This window comes from Lygodium microphyllum, chromosome 15, assembly GCF_053477565.2.
Source record: "Lygodium microphyllum isolate KBCC chromosome 15, Lygodium_microphyllum_v1.1.10, whole genome shotgun sequence".
Taxonomy (NCBI): Eukaryota; Viridiplantae; Streptophyta; class Polypodiopsida; order Schizaeales; family Lygodiaceae; genus Lygodium; species Lygodium microphyllum.
In genome coordinates this window covers 36,035,920-36,050,923 of record NC_141149.1, presented here as the reverse complement: position 1 = coordinate 36,050,923, position 15,004 = coordinate 36,035,920, and the positions used below count along the sequence as shown (strand labels likewise).

Here is a 15,004-nt window from a genome sequence, read left to right as displayed (position 1 = left end):
CCTAAAGAGGCCAATAGCTTTAGAGCTCCAAAAAGCAACAGACCATGAGAGGTTTAAAATGTCTCTTAGGCTTTCCAAAATAAGGTAAATGGTATCCTTTCAAAGTTGCATACAATATAGAGGGTGACAAGTTTGAACCTTAGAAAGATGTTACCATGGTGAGAATTCCTTGTAGCCTAAAGAGGCCAACAGCTTTAGTGCTCCAAAAAGCAACAGACCATGAGAGGTTTGAAATGTCACAAATGAAAAAGATATGCTAGGAATCTTAGGCTTCAACTAATGGTTTAATTTTGGGCTATTTCTCCCACTCAAACAAGCCCTTGGTCCTCCTCCTTGGTAGGTTCATAAGAGGGTCCCAATGTAACCATTAGTCTTCATTGTTCATTTTTCTTGGGGCATATTTTATATGGTCATGGTAGCAATACTAGTGTGGTTGTTTCATGCTCTCTAATAAAGCAATGTATGCAGAGAGGTGCCCACCCTACAGGCATTTGGGTGTGTGCACCTTATCTAAAAAATAAAACAAAAATTAAAATGTAAAATATCCCCTTGAAAATGACATCTATTTCACTAGATGTTGGAAAGTTGAGCCTTTTTATCATATATCAAAATAAGACTGGTTTGTTTTCAGTTTCTGCCCTTTACTATTTGAGCATCTTTTTGAAAGAAAAATAAATGGTGGGCTAAAGATTTTACATGCCAAAATGATAATGTGATTTGTCACAAGAAGAAGTGCCATTATTTGAATGGATATAACTATCTAATATTTTCCTTTCTCACAATAGCTTGCAAACATTCACATGCATGTTAGAGCCTCGTCACACCTAGGGGCAATGGGTGCTAATGGGCTTGGGGAGTCTTAACATTTCAATGTGGTCACACTAGTGGGGCAAAATATTGTGGAAGAAAGAGAGAGAAAATCAATCACATGTTGGATGTCAAAGAGGCTGTCACAATTGGTTGTGGAACTCAGCAACTTCACCATCAAACAATGAGAAGCGATACTCCTGCTAGTGCTACCTTACCATGGGGTTTATTCCAAGTGTTAGTAGCTCAAGTAAGTTACTCATGAATATATGTGTGCATCACATGGGTTCAAAATAAGGTATTTTTAAAATACAATGTTTATATATTTTTTTCACATACAAAAGGGTGTAATATAAAGGGGTTATTTATAGATTGAATAAAAAAAAGTTATGTTTTATTCAGGAAGAAATCACAGATAAGGATATTTATAAATAGACCTTAAATGCACGTGATGTAGAGGATGTACATATAGTAACTTCCTCGAGGTTAGTAGGAGAAAGAGAGGGGTAAAAAAACTGCACTCCCCCCGGTGTCACAGCGAGTGGGACCATGAGATTGTGTGGGGAGTGGGGTCTCCCTCCCCAATTGGTCTTGGGTGTGATCAGGCCCTTAGTTAAGGTTCATGTGCAACCTACGACGTAAAGTTGGCAGCACGGGAAAGAGAGAGAGAGAGAGAGAGAGAGCGAGCTTGCTTCCGGCGTGCATACATGTATGGATGTATGCGTGCATCGATGACACTTAGCTGATATAAGATTGGTATACCGACGACGTGGCTCTGGAAATGACTACAGTTATTTGGATGACTCAGGAAGTCAATGACGTCATGCAACCAGCTGCTCAGATATGACAACCAATTATTGCATTAGCCCAAGTGATGCCAATCCTCTCAGGAATCTAAGTCTCTGTCTAACTCTTTGTCCCTCTCATCTTTAAGCGCGTGTATATCAGACAAAGTAGATGAATCATGAAACCTTGCATGTATGCAGCCATTAGGGTCCCTGTCACATCCCTCTGCGTGCACCACGCATTATTCATTCCAGATCATGCCACGTGGGCTTGTTTCTGTTTCTTCCCTTCTCTCATCAGCTTCTATATAAGACTTTAATTCACTGGCATTTCCGGTATTATATCAGCACCACGTCGTTCTGTGCTCTGTCTCATACAATCTCGCTGAACATTCCTCTCCCCATTTATCATCATCAACAGTGCGTGATTGGCAGTTGCAGTAAAGCTTCCTTGGAATCATCGAGATGTATCACCTCGATACTTTCTCATCTTTGCCTACCTGTTCAACTAATAACGATATGAGCGACCCGCATGCTCCTGTTGGTAACGATGCCAATGCCGTGGAATGGCCTTCCCTTGCCCCTGGCTTCCGCTTCCACCCCACAGACGAAGAGCTGGTCACCTTCTACCTCGCCAAGAAGATTCGCAACCCAACATACCAAAACTCTGCAATGATCGAAGCGGACCTTAGGAACTGTGAGCCCTGGGAATTGCCGGGTAATGTTATTCTCCATAGATGAGATTAATCAGACACCGATAGATCTCATAGGTAGCTGAACTGGCCGCTGAAGCACCGCATCATAGTTTGTGTTAATTCGAACACTGATTCCGAAAGCAAATAATATCATGTTTTAGACTTGCATAAACAAATATATAGGAACCCTATACGATCCGAGCTATGATGATTTAAGCCCTCAAAAACGTCGACACTTTGCACCAAAATGCTAAAATTTATCGCGATGCTGTGCAGAGAAGGCAAGTTTGGTCGGGGAGAAGGAGTGGTACTTCTATGGAGTTCGTGATAGAAAATATCCGGGTGGAACTCGTGCCAATCGAGCCACAAAAGCTGGCTACTGGAAGGCCACTGGGAAGGACCGAGAGATCTTACTAAAGAAAAGAAGTACGAAAGGCTACGTAGTTGAGGATGTTGTTAATAACCAGAACAATATTGTCCTTCTGGGGTGGAAGAAGACTCTAGTCTTCTATGAAGGTCGAGCACCCAAGGGTCAGAAGACTAACTGGGTCATGCACGAGTATCGTAGTAGTGGTGTTCAACACTCTAGAGACCAGGTTGGTGCTCCTCCTCTTAATCTTTATGGTCCATTACATCTGTCATTTCGATAGATTATTTGTCAATTTGTCTAAACTACATCTAAATACTTTTCTTTATTCTCACAAAATCCCTACATAATGTAGAACTACATTTAAATCCTTTCCTTTATTCTCACTAAGTTCCTAGTCCAAGGTAGGAGAGTTACACAATGCATAATCCATGAACATTCGCAAGGCTAACTTGCTTGGTTTTGTTCAACAATTTTGTAGTACCTACATGTAGCTACCTTCAAGCTTTGTTCTCTTTAGGTTGGACTTCTCTTGGTGACTTTAGGACTAAAAACTATAATGCTCTCAGAAATTGGAATATTGAAACACAAATCACAAAATGAATATCGAAGCTTGTCTCTAGTTTCCATAGTCATGGAAAGTTGCTTGATTGTGGTCTCTTTCAAGTGTTAAGTAACGTGTGGATCTGTAGGTCTTGCTTCTCATCCATTGTTGGTTAACATGTTTTGACTTATGAGGTTGGTGTGTGAAACCCTAAATTAAAACCATTAGGAACTTGTTCTCTTATTTTCCATATGTTGGAAATTATATGTGCACGTATACACACACACACACACAATGAGAGAGAGAGAGAGAGAGAGAGAGAGAGAGAGAGAGAGAGAGAGAGAGAGAGAGAGTCACATCTAGGATATAAGACATTGAATGGACAAACCGTTGACACGATTGGTTTACCTTAAGACATAAGAGAGAGAGAGAGAGAGAGAGAGAGATCTAGGATATAAGACATTGAATGTAGTGTGTGTGTGAGCCATTGACCTAATTGGTTTACCTTAAGACGTAAGAGAAAGATGAGGAAATCGAGAGAGGTATCTATGCAAGCACATACATGCATGTACACACGCATGCACACAATGTGTGAAAGAGAGAGAGAGAGAGAGAGAGAGAGAGAGAGAGAGAGAGTCACATCTAGGATCTACAACATTGAATGGACAACCATCAAAACCTGGTTGGTTAAAACGTAAGAGAAAGATGAGGAAATTGACAGAGATGCCTATGCATGCACATATGTGCACGTACACATGCACACAAGCACGCATTGAATGAGACAGAGAGAGAGAGAGGAGGGGCAAAGAGGGAGGGAGGGAGAGAGAGTTACATCTAGGATCTAAGACATTGAATGGACAACCATCAAGACCTAATTGGTTTTCCTTAAGACGTAAGAGAAAACTCTACGACCAAGTTCTATAAACCTCCAGAAAAGTTAAGAAAGAAGAATTGACTTTACTTTTTCCATAATGTCAATTCCTTTGCTTGTGTAGTAAGTTGTTTAAAAGATCCAAAATCTCTCTCTCTTTTATATCCATCATTATGCTTGAACATGACTATCAAAGGCTCCTACCCCATATCAGGTGAGGAATGCTAAGTTGATAATGATCATAACATTATTGTCATCGTAAATCTTGATTGTGGTATTGTCGCTTGTTTGTAGAACCCAATGTACTTTTGAAAAACTAATGGCTTGTGGAAGCTCTAGTAGTTTAGCTATTGGCATGGCATGTGTGTTTTGAAAGGACCCCTGAACAATGCCGTGAATATCAAGTCGGGGTAAAAGTCAAGTATGTCATGGGATGTAAGTCCGGACTAGTGCGTGTAGTTGCCAAGTGACGTGTTTTCAAAGTGAATGTTTAAAGGTCCAATGGGCGGCTGCCACGTGCAATGCAGGAAGCAGGAAGCGGGTCGGAGTGGGTGGTGTGTCGAGTGTTCAACAAAGGACGCTCCGCCTCTGCAGGCGAGGCTGACGATTCATCAGCTGCTGCTGGTGTTGCGGGCGGGGATCACAGACACGTGGGCGACACGGGGCCATACGTCAAGCTGGACGACCCACTAGAAGCTGGACTGTCCTGCACGACCGTAGCGCCAGCTCGCTCAGGGAAAGATGACGTGGCGCTAGAGTACGTACTCGACTGGCCGACTCATCATCACCGCCATCAGTCCTGCTGCTGCTGTCGTCCTCCGCCCCCCCGGGCTGGTTCACGGGAGCACCAGCCATCCTTGCCCGGCGACGATGACACAACTCGTCTCATCAGCAGCAGCTGCTACAGCTTTTTAAATTCATCTTTTTTCCACGACATCCTTTCCGACACATTCTGAGATCGGCTCAGTCTGGCTGGGCAACACCACACTAGCTGGCTGGCCTTACAACTTATCCACCCTTCCAAAGTTCTATATACTCAAGGTTGAAGCGTCGTCTAGGGTCTTCTTTTTCTGCTGCTATCGAAATTTGGATGTACAACAAAAAAAAGGGTTGTCTTGTGGTTCGCTTTTCAAGCTAGGTATCTTCTATGCCCTTATGGGTCAGCTAGGGTGACATCTAGAGTCTAAGGCTGCAGGCAAATTGCTTTCTCATTGATTTTGCTATTTATGGTACAATTTAAAAGATAGAAGAATATGATAAGATGAAAAAAGCAAATGTTTCCCAAATCCCTAAACAAAGGTTTTTGACTTGCAATGAATTCATCAAAGTTTCTCATATTGAGAGATCTCCTCAAAAATTAGCAAACTAATTGGATGATTTCTGTTTGGTGAGATTAAGAGTATACATGACCAAGGTCTTCACTTTAGGGAAAAGGATTAGTTATGTTTGTGAAAGTCATGCAAATTTATGTAGCTTGCTTATGACTTACAATAATGTCTATCAACTTGTACACATCTTTATTTTCTCCAAGTTGCTCGTGTAATCACTATAAGAAGGTGCCCATGTATATGCATTCAAACCCTCACATGCAAAATACTATATACAAATTGGAGGTGACTTTAATATCCCCTACCATAGAATAATATTTTTTTTGATGAGGTTCTCTACATATACAATCTTTCTTTTAATAATCAAGAACTTGTATAAGAATAAAGAGCAATTAAAGTGAAAAAACTTTTGCACCATGACTTATAGCCATCCCATTTCAAAATTCAAGGTGGGACTTGTCTTCCTATACATGTAGGTAAGAATTCTAGGTAGGACTTATCTTCCTATACATGTAGGCAAGAAGAAGGTGCTTAACACTTGTTAGGGCTACTATCATATTAGTTCTGAGCTTTCCAAATATATATGTAGTGGTTTTTCAATTAGGCATTCTTATAAAGATATTCTCATTCCTAGCACTCCATATGAACTTAAGAGTCACTACTCTTTTAAGATTGACTACTTTCATTACTCCCTTGTCAATCCAAACAAATCCATCTAAACTCTCAGGGGTGCACCTATAAAAAAGTATCTATATAAGGTGCATTTAAAGGGAATTTAGAAAAACCCTTTCTTTACATGCTAAAAGGCCATAAAATGACCCCTTTTACTTAAATTTTGATTTTTTTTCAAATTGTAATTAAAAAACCCCTTTTGTAAATATAATCTTGTAAATTTTACTAAATAAAATACCCTTTCGTTTGAACTTAGGTGTTATCTTACATATTCTATAGGGTGCACCTCTATGTCTTAAGTATGATATTATCTCATAATTGGATTAACGTAACAGATGTTTTACACCAGCACAAATGGATGTAAAAGCTAGACATTCTCAAAATACAAGCTTGATTGTTTCCTCGGGTAAGTTACTCATGAATGTATGCGTGCCTCACATGAGTTAAAAATAATGTATTTTAAAAATACCATTTTTTATATGTTTTTTTAACATACATAAAGGTGTAATATAAAGGGGTTATTTACAGATTGAATAGAAAGGGTTATGTTTTATTCAAGAAAAATTCACAGATAATAATATTTATAAATAGGCCTTGAACACACGTGATGTAGAGCATATACATATATTAACTTCCCCGAGATTGTTTTATCCATCCATTTCACAAAGTCTTCATTGAGAAGCAACGTTATCCATTTTTTAAGTAGGTAGTTTAAGTGTGATTGGCTTCCACAATAACAAGTTAAGTGAGAGTGAGGGGGTGGTCTTTCACACCCTCCTATTGTATTTTTCTAATCTAGCATCTGTAGTATTGCTTTCCTTTGAGTTGTCTAGGCATGAGTAAAGTGTTTATTAGAGGCTCACTTAGGTCATTCCTAAACTTGTTGCTCCACAATAGCTTACTAGCTATCCTATTCAAGTATTAGGCCAAGTGCTTGATAGACACGATCCTAGATATTGGCTAATCATCATTTTCCAAATGCATTTCCAATCATCTAATTCCTTTCTTTATCATTGAGTGAAAAGTGATAACCCCTAGTTCACGCTCATCTCACTCATTCCAAGACATTGGAGTACCTATCTAAATAATATCTCATGGTGCTTCCCTCAAGAGGAGTCACTCATAAGTATTTTTACGTATCACAAGGATTCAAGATAAGCTATATCTTAAATATCATTGTCTTACATTTTTAACATAAAGAAGGGTGTTACGTTACTTGTGGTTTCCCAAAGAAATTTTCTTGTGTGGTCATTGTATCTAAAGCCTTGAGCCCCAAACTATAGGTAATTTACCATTTTTCAAATTGAGAAATAGTCTCTTTGTGTTGGGCTCAAGTCATAAGGTGCAAACATAGTGAAGCATTATCGAGATAGAAACAATGGCTTGCAAAATAATTGCACTCATACAATATATGAGTGCAATATGATATTCAATGGAAACTTTTATCTGTCTAAAATACTATCTTTATAGTGATGACATTTACTAATTTTTGATAGAAAATAGAAACCTTCTCTTTCTCATATCCCTATTTTGGTAGCGTTATAGTTGATTTCAATTTCTACGCTAAGAGAAATTGATGTTTTGAATAGCTAATTCTCTATTTTGTTATATTAATAATTTTCAATAGGTTTTCACATCTCTCATCTAAGAGAAATAAGGTTTTTGAGAGATGATCATAAATTTGGAAATTTATTCTTCTTGCACCAACCAACTCTAGGTAAAGCGGAGATCCCATCTTCTCTTTTGCAAATTTACTTATATTTAAATCTACTCTTTTATGTTGCCAAAACCTTTTTGATTGATTAGGATTTTTTTGTTTATCTTTAAGTGCTTGGTCTTAACAAAATACATACATAATACAAGATCAAACTACTATATATAACTCTCATTAAGTTCATCATCTTCTTTTTGTTGGATCAAATGGGTCTTTTAGAAGTCAAGGGTCAAAGATCATCTAAAGTGTTGGACTAATGTATCTATTTGGATCTACATGCTATTTCAATGCCACCCATGGAATTGGCATGGCATATTATCCATCTATTCACACAATTTCACATTGAAATATACAACTCTCATTAAGATTATCTTCTTTGTTGTAGTAAGTACTTTCTTTTCTGGGACCAACTAGGCCTTCTGGAAATCAAGGATCAAAGATCATCTAATGTGTCAATCTAATGTGTATCTTCAAATCTACATACTATGTGGATACCATCCATGTAACTATGTTGCATATTGTCCATCTATTCACATAATGTATTGAGTTAAACTAGATATTATTCTATATAATGGTTTCTCTTTCTACACCATTATCATATCATAGATCATTTGAAGTTTGGTCCCAAATCATTTATTTGATCTATATACTATTTGTCTACCGTCCATGTAACTAGTGTTGTACATTATCCATGTACTCATGTAATATACTAAGTCAAATAAAAAATTATTCAATGTAATCATTTTTCTTTGTACACCACTATCCTTTTTAGTAATTTAATATTATTCTTTCCATTACCTTACATATAAACATGATGATTCTTGTGACCCTTTAAGATTTAATCTACACTTTGTATTGATGTAGCTATCTATGTGTTTTGATTTTCATGTTAATATCTAATTACAAAAATGCTTTCTCTTGATGCCATAGTTTATATGTAAGACATATTTATGATTACTAGTTAGTGGATATTTAAATTCATATCATTCATTGATAATACATGATCCTTTAGATTCATTTCCTAGATTAATAATATTAAATGTAATTACAAAAGTGCTTTGTCTCTTAATGCCATAGTTGATTTATAAGATGTATTTGTGACTAATAATTAGTGTGTATTTAAATGCATATCATTCATTGATAAGATATGATCCTTTACATTCATTTTCGAGATCATAATATTGAAGAGAAAAATAATCTCTTTCATTAGAAGTGCTTAATAGAAAATATGAGGAAGGGAAATGTATTATTGATGCTTATTATTATTCACCTTGGGTGCACATGCATCCAAGTATTAAGGGATCTTCCAAGATGAAAGCATTTGGCATTGGTGAAGAGATTAGAGGTGTAATATTTTAGCTCTTAGACTACAAAGAAAATTGGATTCCCACCTTGCAACAGAGGCATTGATGTAATACGTTTTCATGCACAAGCAAATATAGCATGGAATGGCCATTATGCATAGTAGTGAGTCTTCTTACATATTCAACACAAAATTTTCAGTAGATATATTAAGCTCTATAAAGACAAGCACTTGCTCAAAGAATATATACTCACCAACTGCAATTTCTATACATAAATAAATGTGAGTGTTTTAGATATGTTAAAAGTATATATATGTTCAAAAATATATCAGAGGATTATATCATGATAATTATTTTAATAAACTTAATTATGGAAAATTGCTCACAGTCCTAACACAATAGACTCTTGAGTCACAACAAGGGACATGGATTTTAGGTAAGATTTTACATTCTAAACTCAACACATTTTCATTTTGGAGTTACCTACTAGCTAAATTTTCTTTCCAATTAAAAGTATTTTTCACACGATACACCAAGCACTTGATATTCAAGTACCAAAGATAGAGGATGCTAAAGTGTGAATGGTTTTGTCTTGATTAAGACACACATGATAGTATAGTTGTGCATATTACTATTGGTCATGATCCCCAATTGTTGCAAATGGAAGATGATTGGCCCTTGTATATAATGTAGAGGAGATTGTATTGTTAGTCAGAAATCTTGTTGGAAATTAAAACTTTGGATTGTTACTTCCATATGGGAAAAATAAGAATTTGTAATAAGATCCTTTAAGATAAATAAACATTGTTTGAGAAAAGATTATTTTCTCTTGTTTGAATGTCATGGTTTTAAATTATGTGAATGAACCGAGTGTCATAAAGGGTTAATCAAGGAAGCTACATTAATTTATTGAAACATAAGTATTATAGGTAATTAGATAACTAAAGCCTATCCATTAAGGGAAGAATGAGGGTTGATCCCTAATGGATCCACCCTAAGGTAGGGTGGTCTCAGTGAGCTGAGAAATTTTTTAAAATAATGTGCTAACTAGAAATCAAGCATTGTTAAATTAATGGATTAATTAGAGTCTAAACTCCATGTCATTTTAGAGGACCAGAATGAGACTATGCCTTATGGATAGAGGGGTTGACATGCTACACTCCTCCTTATTTCTGACTCTCTTTGAACCAAGTGTGACACAGTGTCAGAGAGAAAACCAGGGAGAGAGAAAGAGGAGAGAGAAAGATTGCAGGAAGAGAGAGAATAAGAGTGACGAGGAGAGAGAAAGACTAGATTTAGAGAGAGAAAGACAAGAAGGAAGGGGAAGCCATAGAAGCTGTGAGCAAGAAGGGAGAGAAAGTCTGTAATTGTATTAATGTGTCAAAAAGATGTGAAAAATTACATCTTCTCTCCTTTTATACCAATGTCAATGTGACATGGCATAATATCAACATTATTAATACTTATTTACTATTCCCAACTTCTTACAATCCATCCCTTCCCAAAAGTTTTTGTCCTCAAAAACAAACCTAGAAACAACTAGAGAGGAAATTGATAGAACAGAGTACTACTCTGTTTTACAGCTTTACAAATGGAAAATGAATGAAGAATGACCATTACAAGAGTTGAATTTGAAGAACGGAAGTAAGGCCTAACTATATACATGATTTGAAATACTTCAGAAGCAAATGGAGCCATAAAGTCTTTAACAAATAATCCCAGAACAAAGTAGACAGCTTGCTGAATAAACAATACTTGCTAGACCAAATCTGCCATAACTTTTGATAGAAGTGTCCAAATGAGATGTACCATATATCAAAACGAAGCTCTTGAAGAGTACTTTAAGCCCATATAAATAGCTTAATTCTGAAAATTAGGTACGATAAAAACTGTTCTAAAACAACGTGCTGTCCTGAACCAGACTGCATCATTACTAGCTCCATAAGTAATAGGCTTCAGCCACCAATGTCTCCCTCAAGTATGGATACTCATCTAATATAGAATCAGGTCTCCAAGAAGCCTCTTCAGAAGGTAAACCTCTCCATTTGATCAAATATTCCACAATAGAACGTGATTGAAGCTTCTTTTCGCGCTGACCTATAACAGCCTCTGGAATGTACTGAACAAGACCATCCTCATCAATAGGTGGCAGCTCATCAACTATATCCACTGGATCACCATAATAGGGCTTGAGCTGACTAACATGGAAGATGTTATGAATCTTTGTAGAAGAGGGAAGCTCTAGTTTGTATGCCAAATCTCCAATCTGCTTAAGGATCCTGTAAGGGCCATAAAACCTGTGGGCAAGCTTATTACTGGATCCATCTTTCAACGTAGAGTACTTGGATTTGGGCACCTTCAACAAAACCAGCTCTCCTTCTTGAAACTCTAAAGGCCTCCTCTTCTCATCAGCATACATCTTCATTTGATCTTGAGCCTTCCTTAGATTCACCTTACATTGCTGAAGAAGGGTCTGCATTCTTTCCAACTCTTCCTTCCCATGAGGATTGATCTTTTCATTAAAGATGACTGTGGGTAAGGGCACCTTGTAACCATACAAAGCCTCAAAGGGTGAAACTCCTATGCTCGCATGAGTGGAATTGTTGTAAGCAAACTCAGCCAGGTGTAACCAAGAATCCCATGAGGTTTGGACATCATAGCAAAAATGGCGAAGATAAGTCTCGAACCATTTATTAACTCTCTCTGTCTGTCCATCAGTTTGGGGATGATAAGCCGTAGATGGAGCCAACTTAGTGCCCATAGATGTAAATACCGCTTGCCAGAAGTTACTCATAAACTTTGAGTCCCTATCATGGACAATCACCTGTGGTAATCCATGTAGTCTAAAAATATGCTCCATAAACTGGTTGGCCACTTGAGAAGCAGTAAATTGAATTTTTGTTGGGATAAAATGAGCTGCTTTGGTGAGTCTGTCAACCACCACATAAATACTATTCCACCCCTTCTTAGTAGTAGGTAAGCCAGTGATAAAGTCCATAGTAATATGAGTCCATTTACCCGTAGGAATAGGCAATGAGTCTTGAAAACTCCCAAGTGTCTAGCTAAAGGCGAAGAATGTAACTCCTCCATAATTTTCCGCTTGAAAGAAGAAGTAGAGGGAATAACAATCTTACCTTTCCACCAAATAAGACCATTTGTAAGTTAGTAATGCGAGTTTTCTTCCATAAGACCTTGCTGTAATTTCTGAAAGATTTGGCTGAATTCCTCATCTAAAAGATAGGCCTCCTGTAATTCTTCAATCCAATCATTATGTAGTTCGGTCATGGCTGACACTTTGCAGGCCCACATACGAGAAAGAGAATCAGCCACTATGTTATCTTTGCCCCTTGTATGAGTGATATCAAAGTCATAATTCTGTAATGTAGCTACCCATCGTCGTTGATTTGGAGTGAGATTTGACTGAGTAAGAAAATACTTGAGTACTCGATGATCACTATGTACTCTGAATCGGCTGCCATATAAGTAATGGTGCCATTTCTTGATTGCATGCAGGATAGCCAATATTTCCTGGTCATAAACATTCATGGCCATCTCCTTATCTGTAAGCTTACGGCTCTCGAATGCAATTACTCCATGCTCCTGAAGTAAAACAGCCCCAATGCCACGACCACCAGCATCACACTGTATAGTAAACTCTTTGGAGAAATCCAGGCATACTAGGATAGGAGCAGAAGTAAGTAGTTCCTTTAACTGGTTGAAGCTGCTATCTACAAGAGCATCCCAAAAGAAAGCCTCTTTCTTCAACCTGTCAGTCAAAGGAGCTGCAATTGCCGCATAATGCTTTATAAATCGGAGATAGAATGAAGATAGACCAAGAAATCCTCTAAGAGAGGTAGTAGTAGTAGGCGTTGGCCAATCTCTTATGCATTGCACCTTCTTGAGATCAGCCTGTATTCCTTTTTCACTGACTATATACCCCAAGTATTCCACTTCAGTCTGCATGAAAGAGCACTTCTTCTCCTTAGCAAAAAGCCTATGATGTCTCAACACATCAAAAACCTTCCTCATATGTGACAAATGATCCTATAAAGTCTTCCTATAGATCAAGATGTCGTCAAAGAACACCAAGACAAACTAAAAGAGGAAAGGTTGCAAGATCTTATTCATCAGGCTTTGAAAGGTAGCTGGAGCGTTTGTAAGCTCGAATGGCATCACTAAGAAATGATATAGCCCACGATCAATCCTAAAAGCAGTCTTGACTTCATCACCCTCTCGAATACGAATCTGATGATACCCTGATCTCAAATCAATCTTCGTGAAGAATCGAGCCCCCTTAAGCTCATCAAGCAAATCATCAATCCTGGGTATAGGATACATGTTCTTCACTGTTATCTTATTGAGATCCCTATAGTCGATGCACATTCTGAAAGATCCATCTTTCTTTTTGACTAACAGGACTGGAGATGCATAAGGTGAAGAACTTGGTTCAATGAATCCCATTTCAAGAAGCTCTTTGATTTGCTTGGCTACTTCCTCTCGTTCACATTTTGATAGTTTGTAAGGTGGCTTATTGATTGTCTTTGAGTTGGGCTCCAAATCAATGGGGTGATCCACCGCTCTCTTAGGAGGCAATGAAGTAGGTACTTCAAACAAATCTCTATACTCCTCAAGAAGAGCTGTCAAGGCTGGATGGTTTGCTGAATTATTGGCCTGATCCTGTGTTTCCTTGTTCAAATGCAAAACAAATATTTGTGAGCGCTTCTTGTACTCTTTCTTGAGTTGTTGAATGGTGATAAGCTGAAAATCAAATCTACTAGGAATTCCCTGTAAATGGATGAGATGTCCATTGGAGATAAACTCCATATATAACTGTGAGAAATCCATAGTGATCCTTCCTAATGTCATCAACCAATCACAACCAAGTACAATATCTATGGGCCCCTTTTCCAAAGTGATCAGGTTTACTTTGACTTCAAAATTTTCAGCCAACTGCAAACCTGTGGGCAAATCTGTGTGTTGATTTCCTCTTCACCATTAGCCACTTGTACTCTAATGGGCTGCTGTAAGTCTGTGGGAACACAACTGAACTTGTCCATGATGGACTTATTGACAAAACTGTGAGTACTGCCACTATATATCAGGATGAACACTGGCTTTCCACATATGCTTCCCTTCATACGAAGTGTATTAGGGCTCTTAGATCCCGTCCAAGCATCCATAGAGATAGAACAATTAGTAGCAGCAAGCGACTCATCACAAGTTCCACCAGGATCAAACGGAACATCTCCGCCTAGATCAAAAGGAAAAGAGTCGGCTGGATCATAAAAGTACTTCTGTCCAACATCATCCTCAAAATCTTCATTTTCAGCATTGATTGCCACTACATTAGCTTCATCTATGTCATCTTCAAAGTCCTTAAAAACTAGCATACTCTGAAGCTTTGGCTTGACATTTTTGTATACACACTTTGAAGCATGATCAGGAGTATACTTTTCTCCACACTTGAAGCATAAGCCCTTGTCCTTCCTTTCCTTGTAAAGATCCATGGGAATAGATTTGGGATTTGTATTAGCTGTAGTGGACTTAGACTTGTTGTCACCCTGCTTAAATTCAACCTTTGGACTGTTTACTATCCTGAAATGACTTTGAAATCTAGAAGTATTGAATGGAGGATAAGTTGGTACCCGTAAGCTCCCACTAGGCATATGATTGCTGCCATAAATGTTACCAACTTGTCCCTGCTTTAAAACAGTCCTTGGCTGTCCATAACTTGGCTGAAATGAAGACTCTTTCCTATACTTTCTTCCATAGCACTCCGCAAGCTCAATAGCCTTGAAAAGTGAAGTAGGATTTTACGCCATAACATCAGCTGACAAAGATGGCTCTAAATCATACATAAACTTGTGAAGCTTGGCCTCATCACTGATGCTTTCCACATACATGGTCAAGTTGAGGA

At 37.9% G+C, this 15,004-nt stretch overlaps 1 protein-coding gene across 1 annotated transcript; it reads left to right on the top strand.

Moving 5' to 3' along the window:
• Positions 1 to 1,951: 1,951 nt before the first annotated feature.
• LOC148024426 (NAC domain-containing protein 77-like) lies at positions 1,952 to 5,358 on the top strand. The gene is made up of 3 exons (XM_087693698.1): positions 1,952 to 2,310; positions 2,564 to 2,883; positions 4,597 to 5,358. The coding sequence occupies exons 1-3, from the start codon at positions 2,058 to 2,060 to the stop codon at positions 5,023 to 5,025; spliced, it is 1,002 nt and encodes a 333-aa protein (XP_087549824.1). The 5' UTR covers positions 1,952 to 2,057; the 3' UTR covers positions 5,026 to 5,358.
• Positions 5,359 to 15,004: the final 9,646 nt, after the last annotated feature.

Bases quoted from the DNA above. Each gene is read 5' to 3' on its own strand.
- LOC148024426 (XM_087693698.1), top strand. From the start codon at position 2,058: ATGTATCACCTCGATACTTTCTCATCTTTGCCTACCTGTTCAACTAAT. The intron at 2,311-2,563 runs GTAATGTTATTC...GATGCTGTGCAG, and splicing joins TGAGCCCTGGGAATTGCCGG to AGAAGGCAAGTTTGGTCGGG. The intron at 2,884-4,596 runs GTTGGTGCTCCT...CGTGCAATGCAG, and splicing joins TTCAACACTCTAGAGACCAG to GAAGCAGGAAGCGGGTCGGA.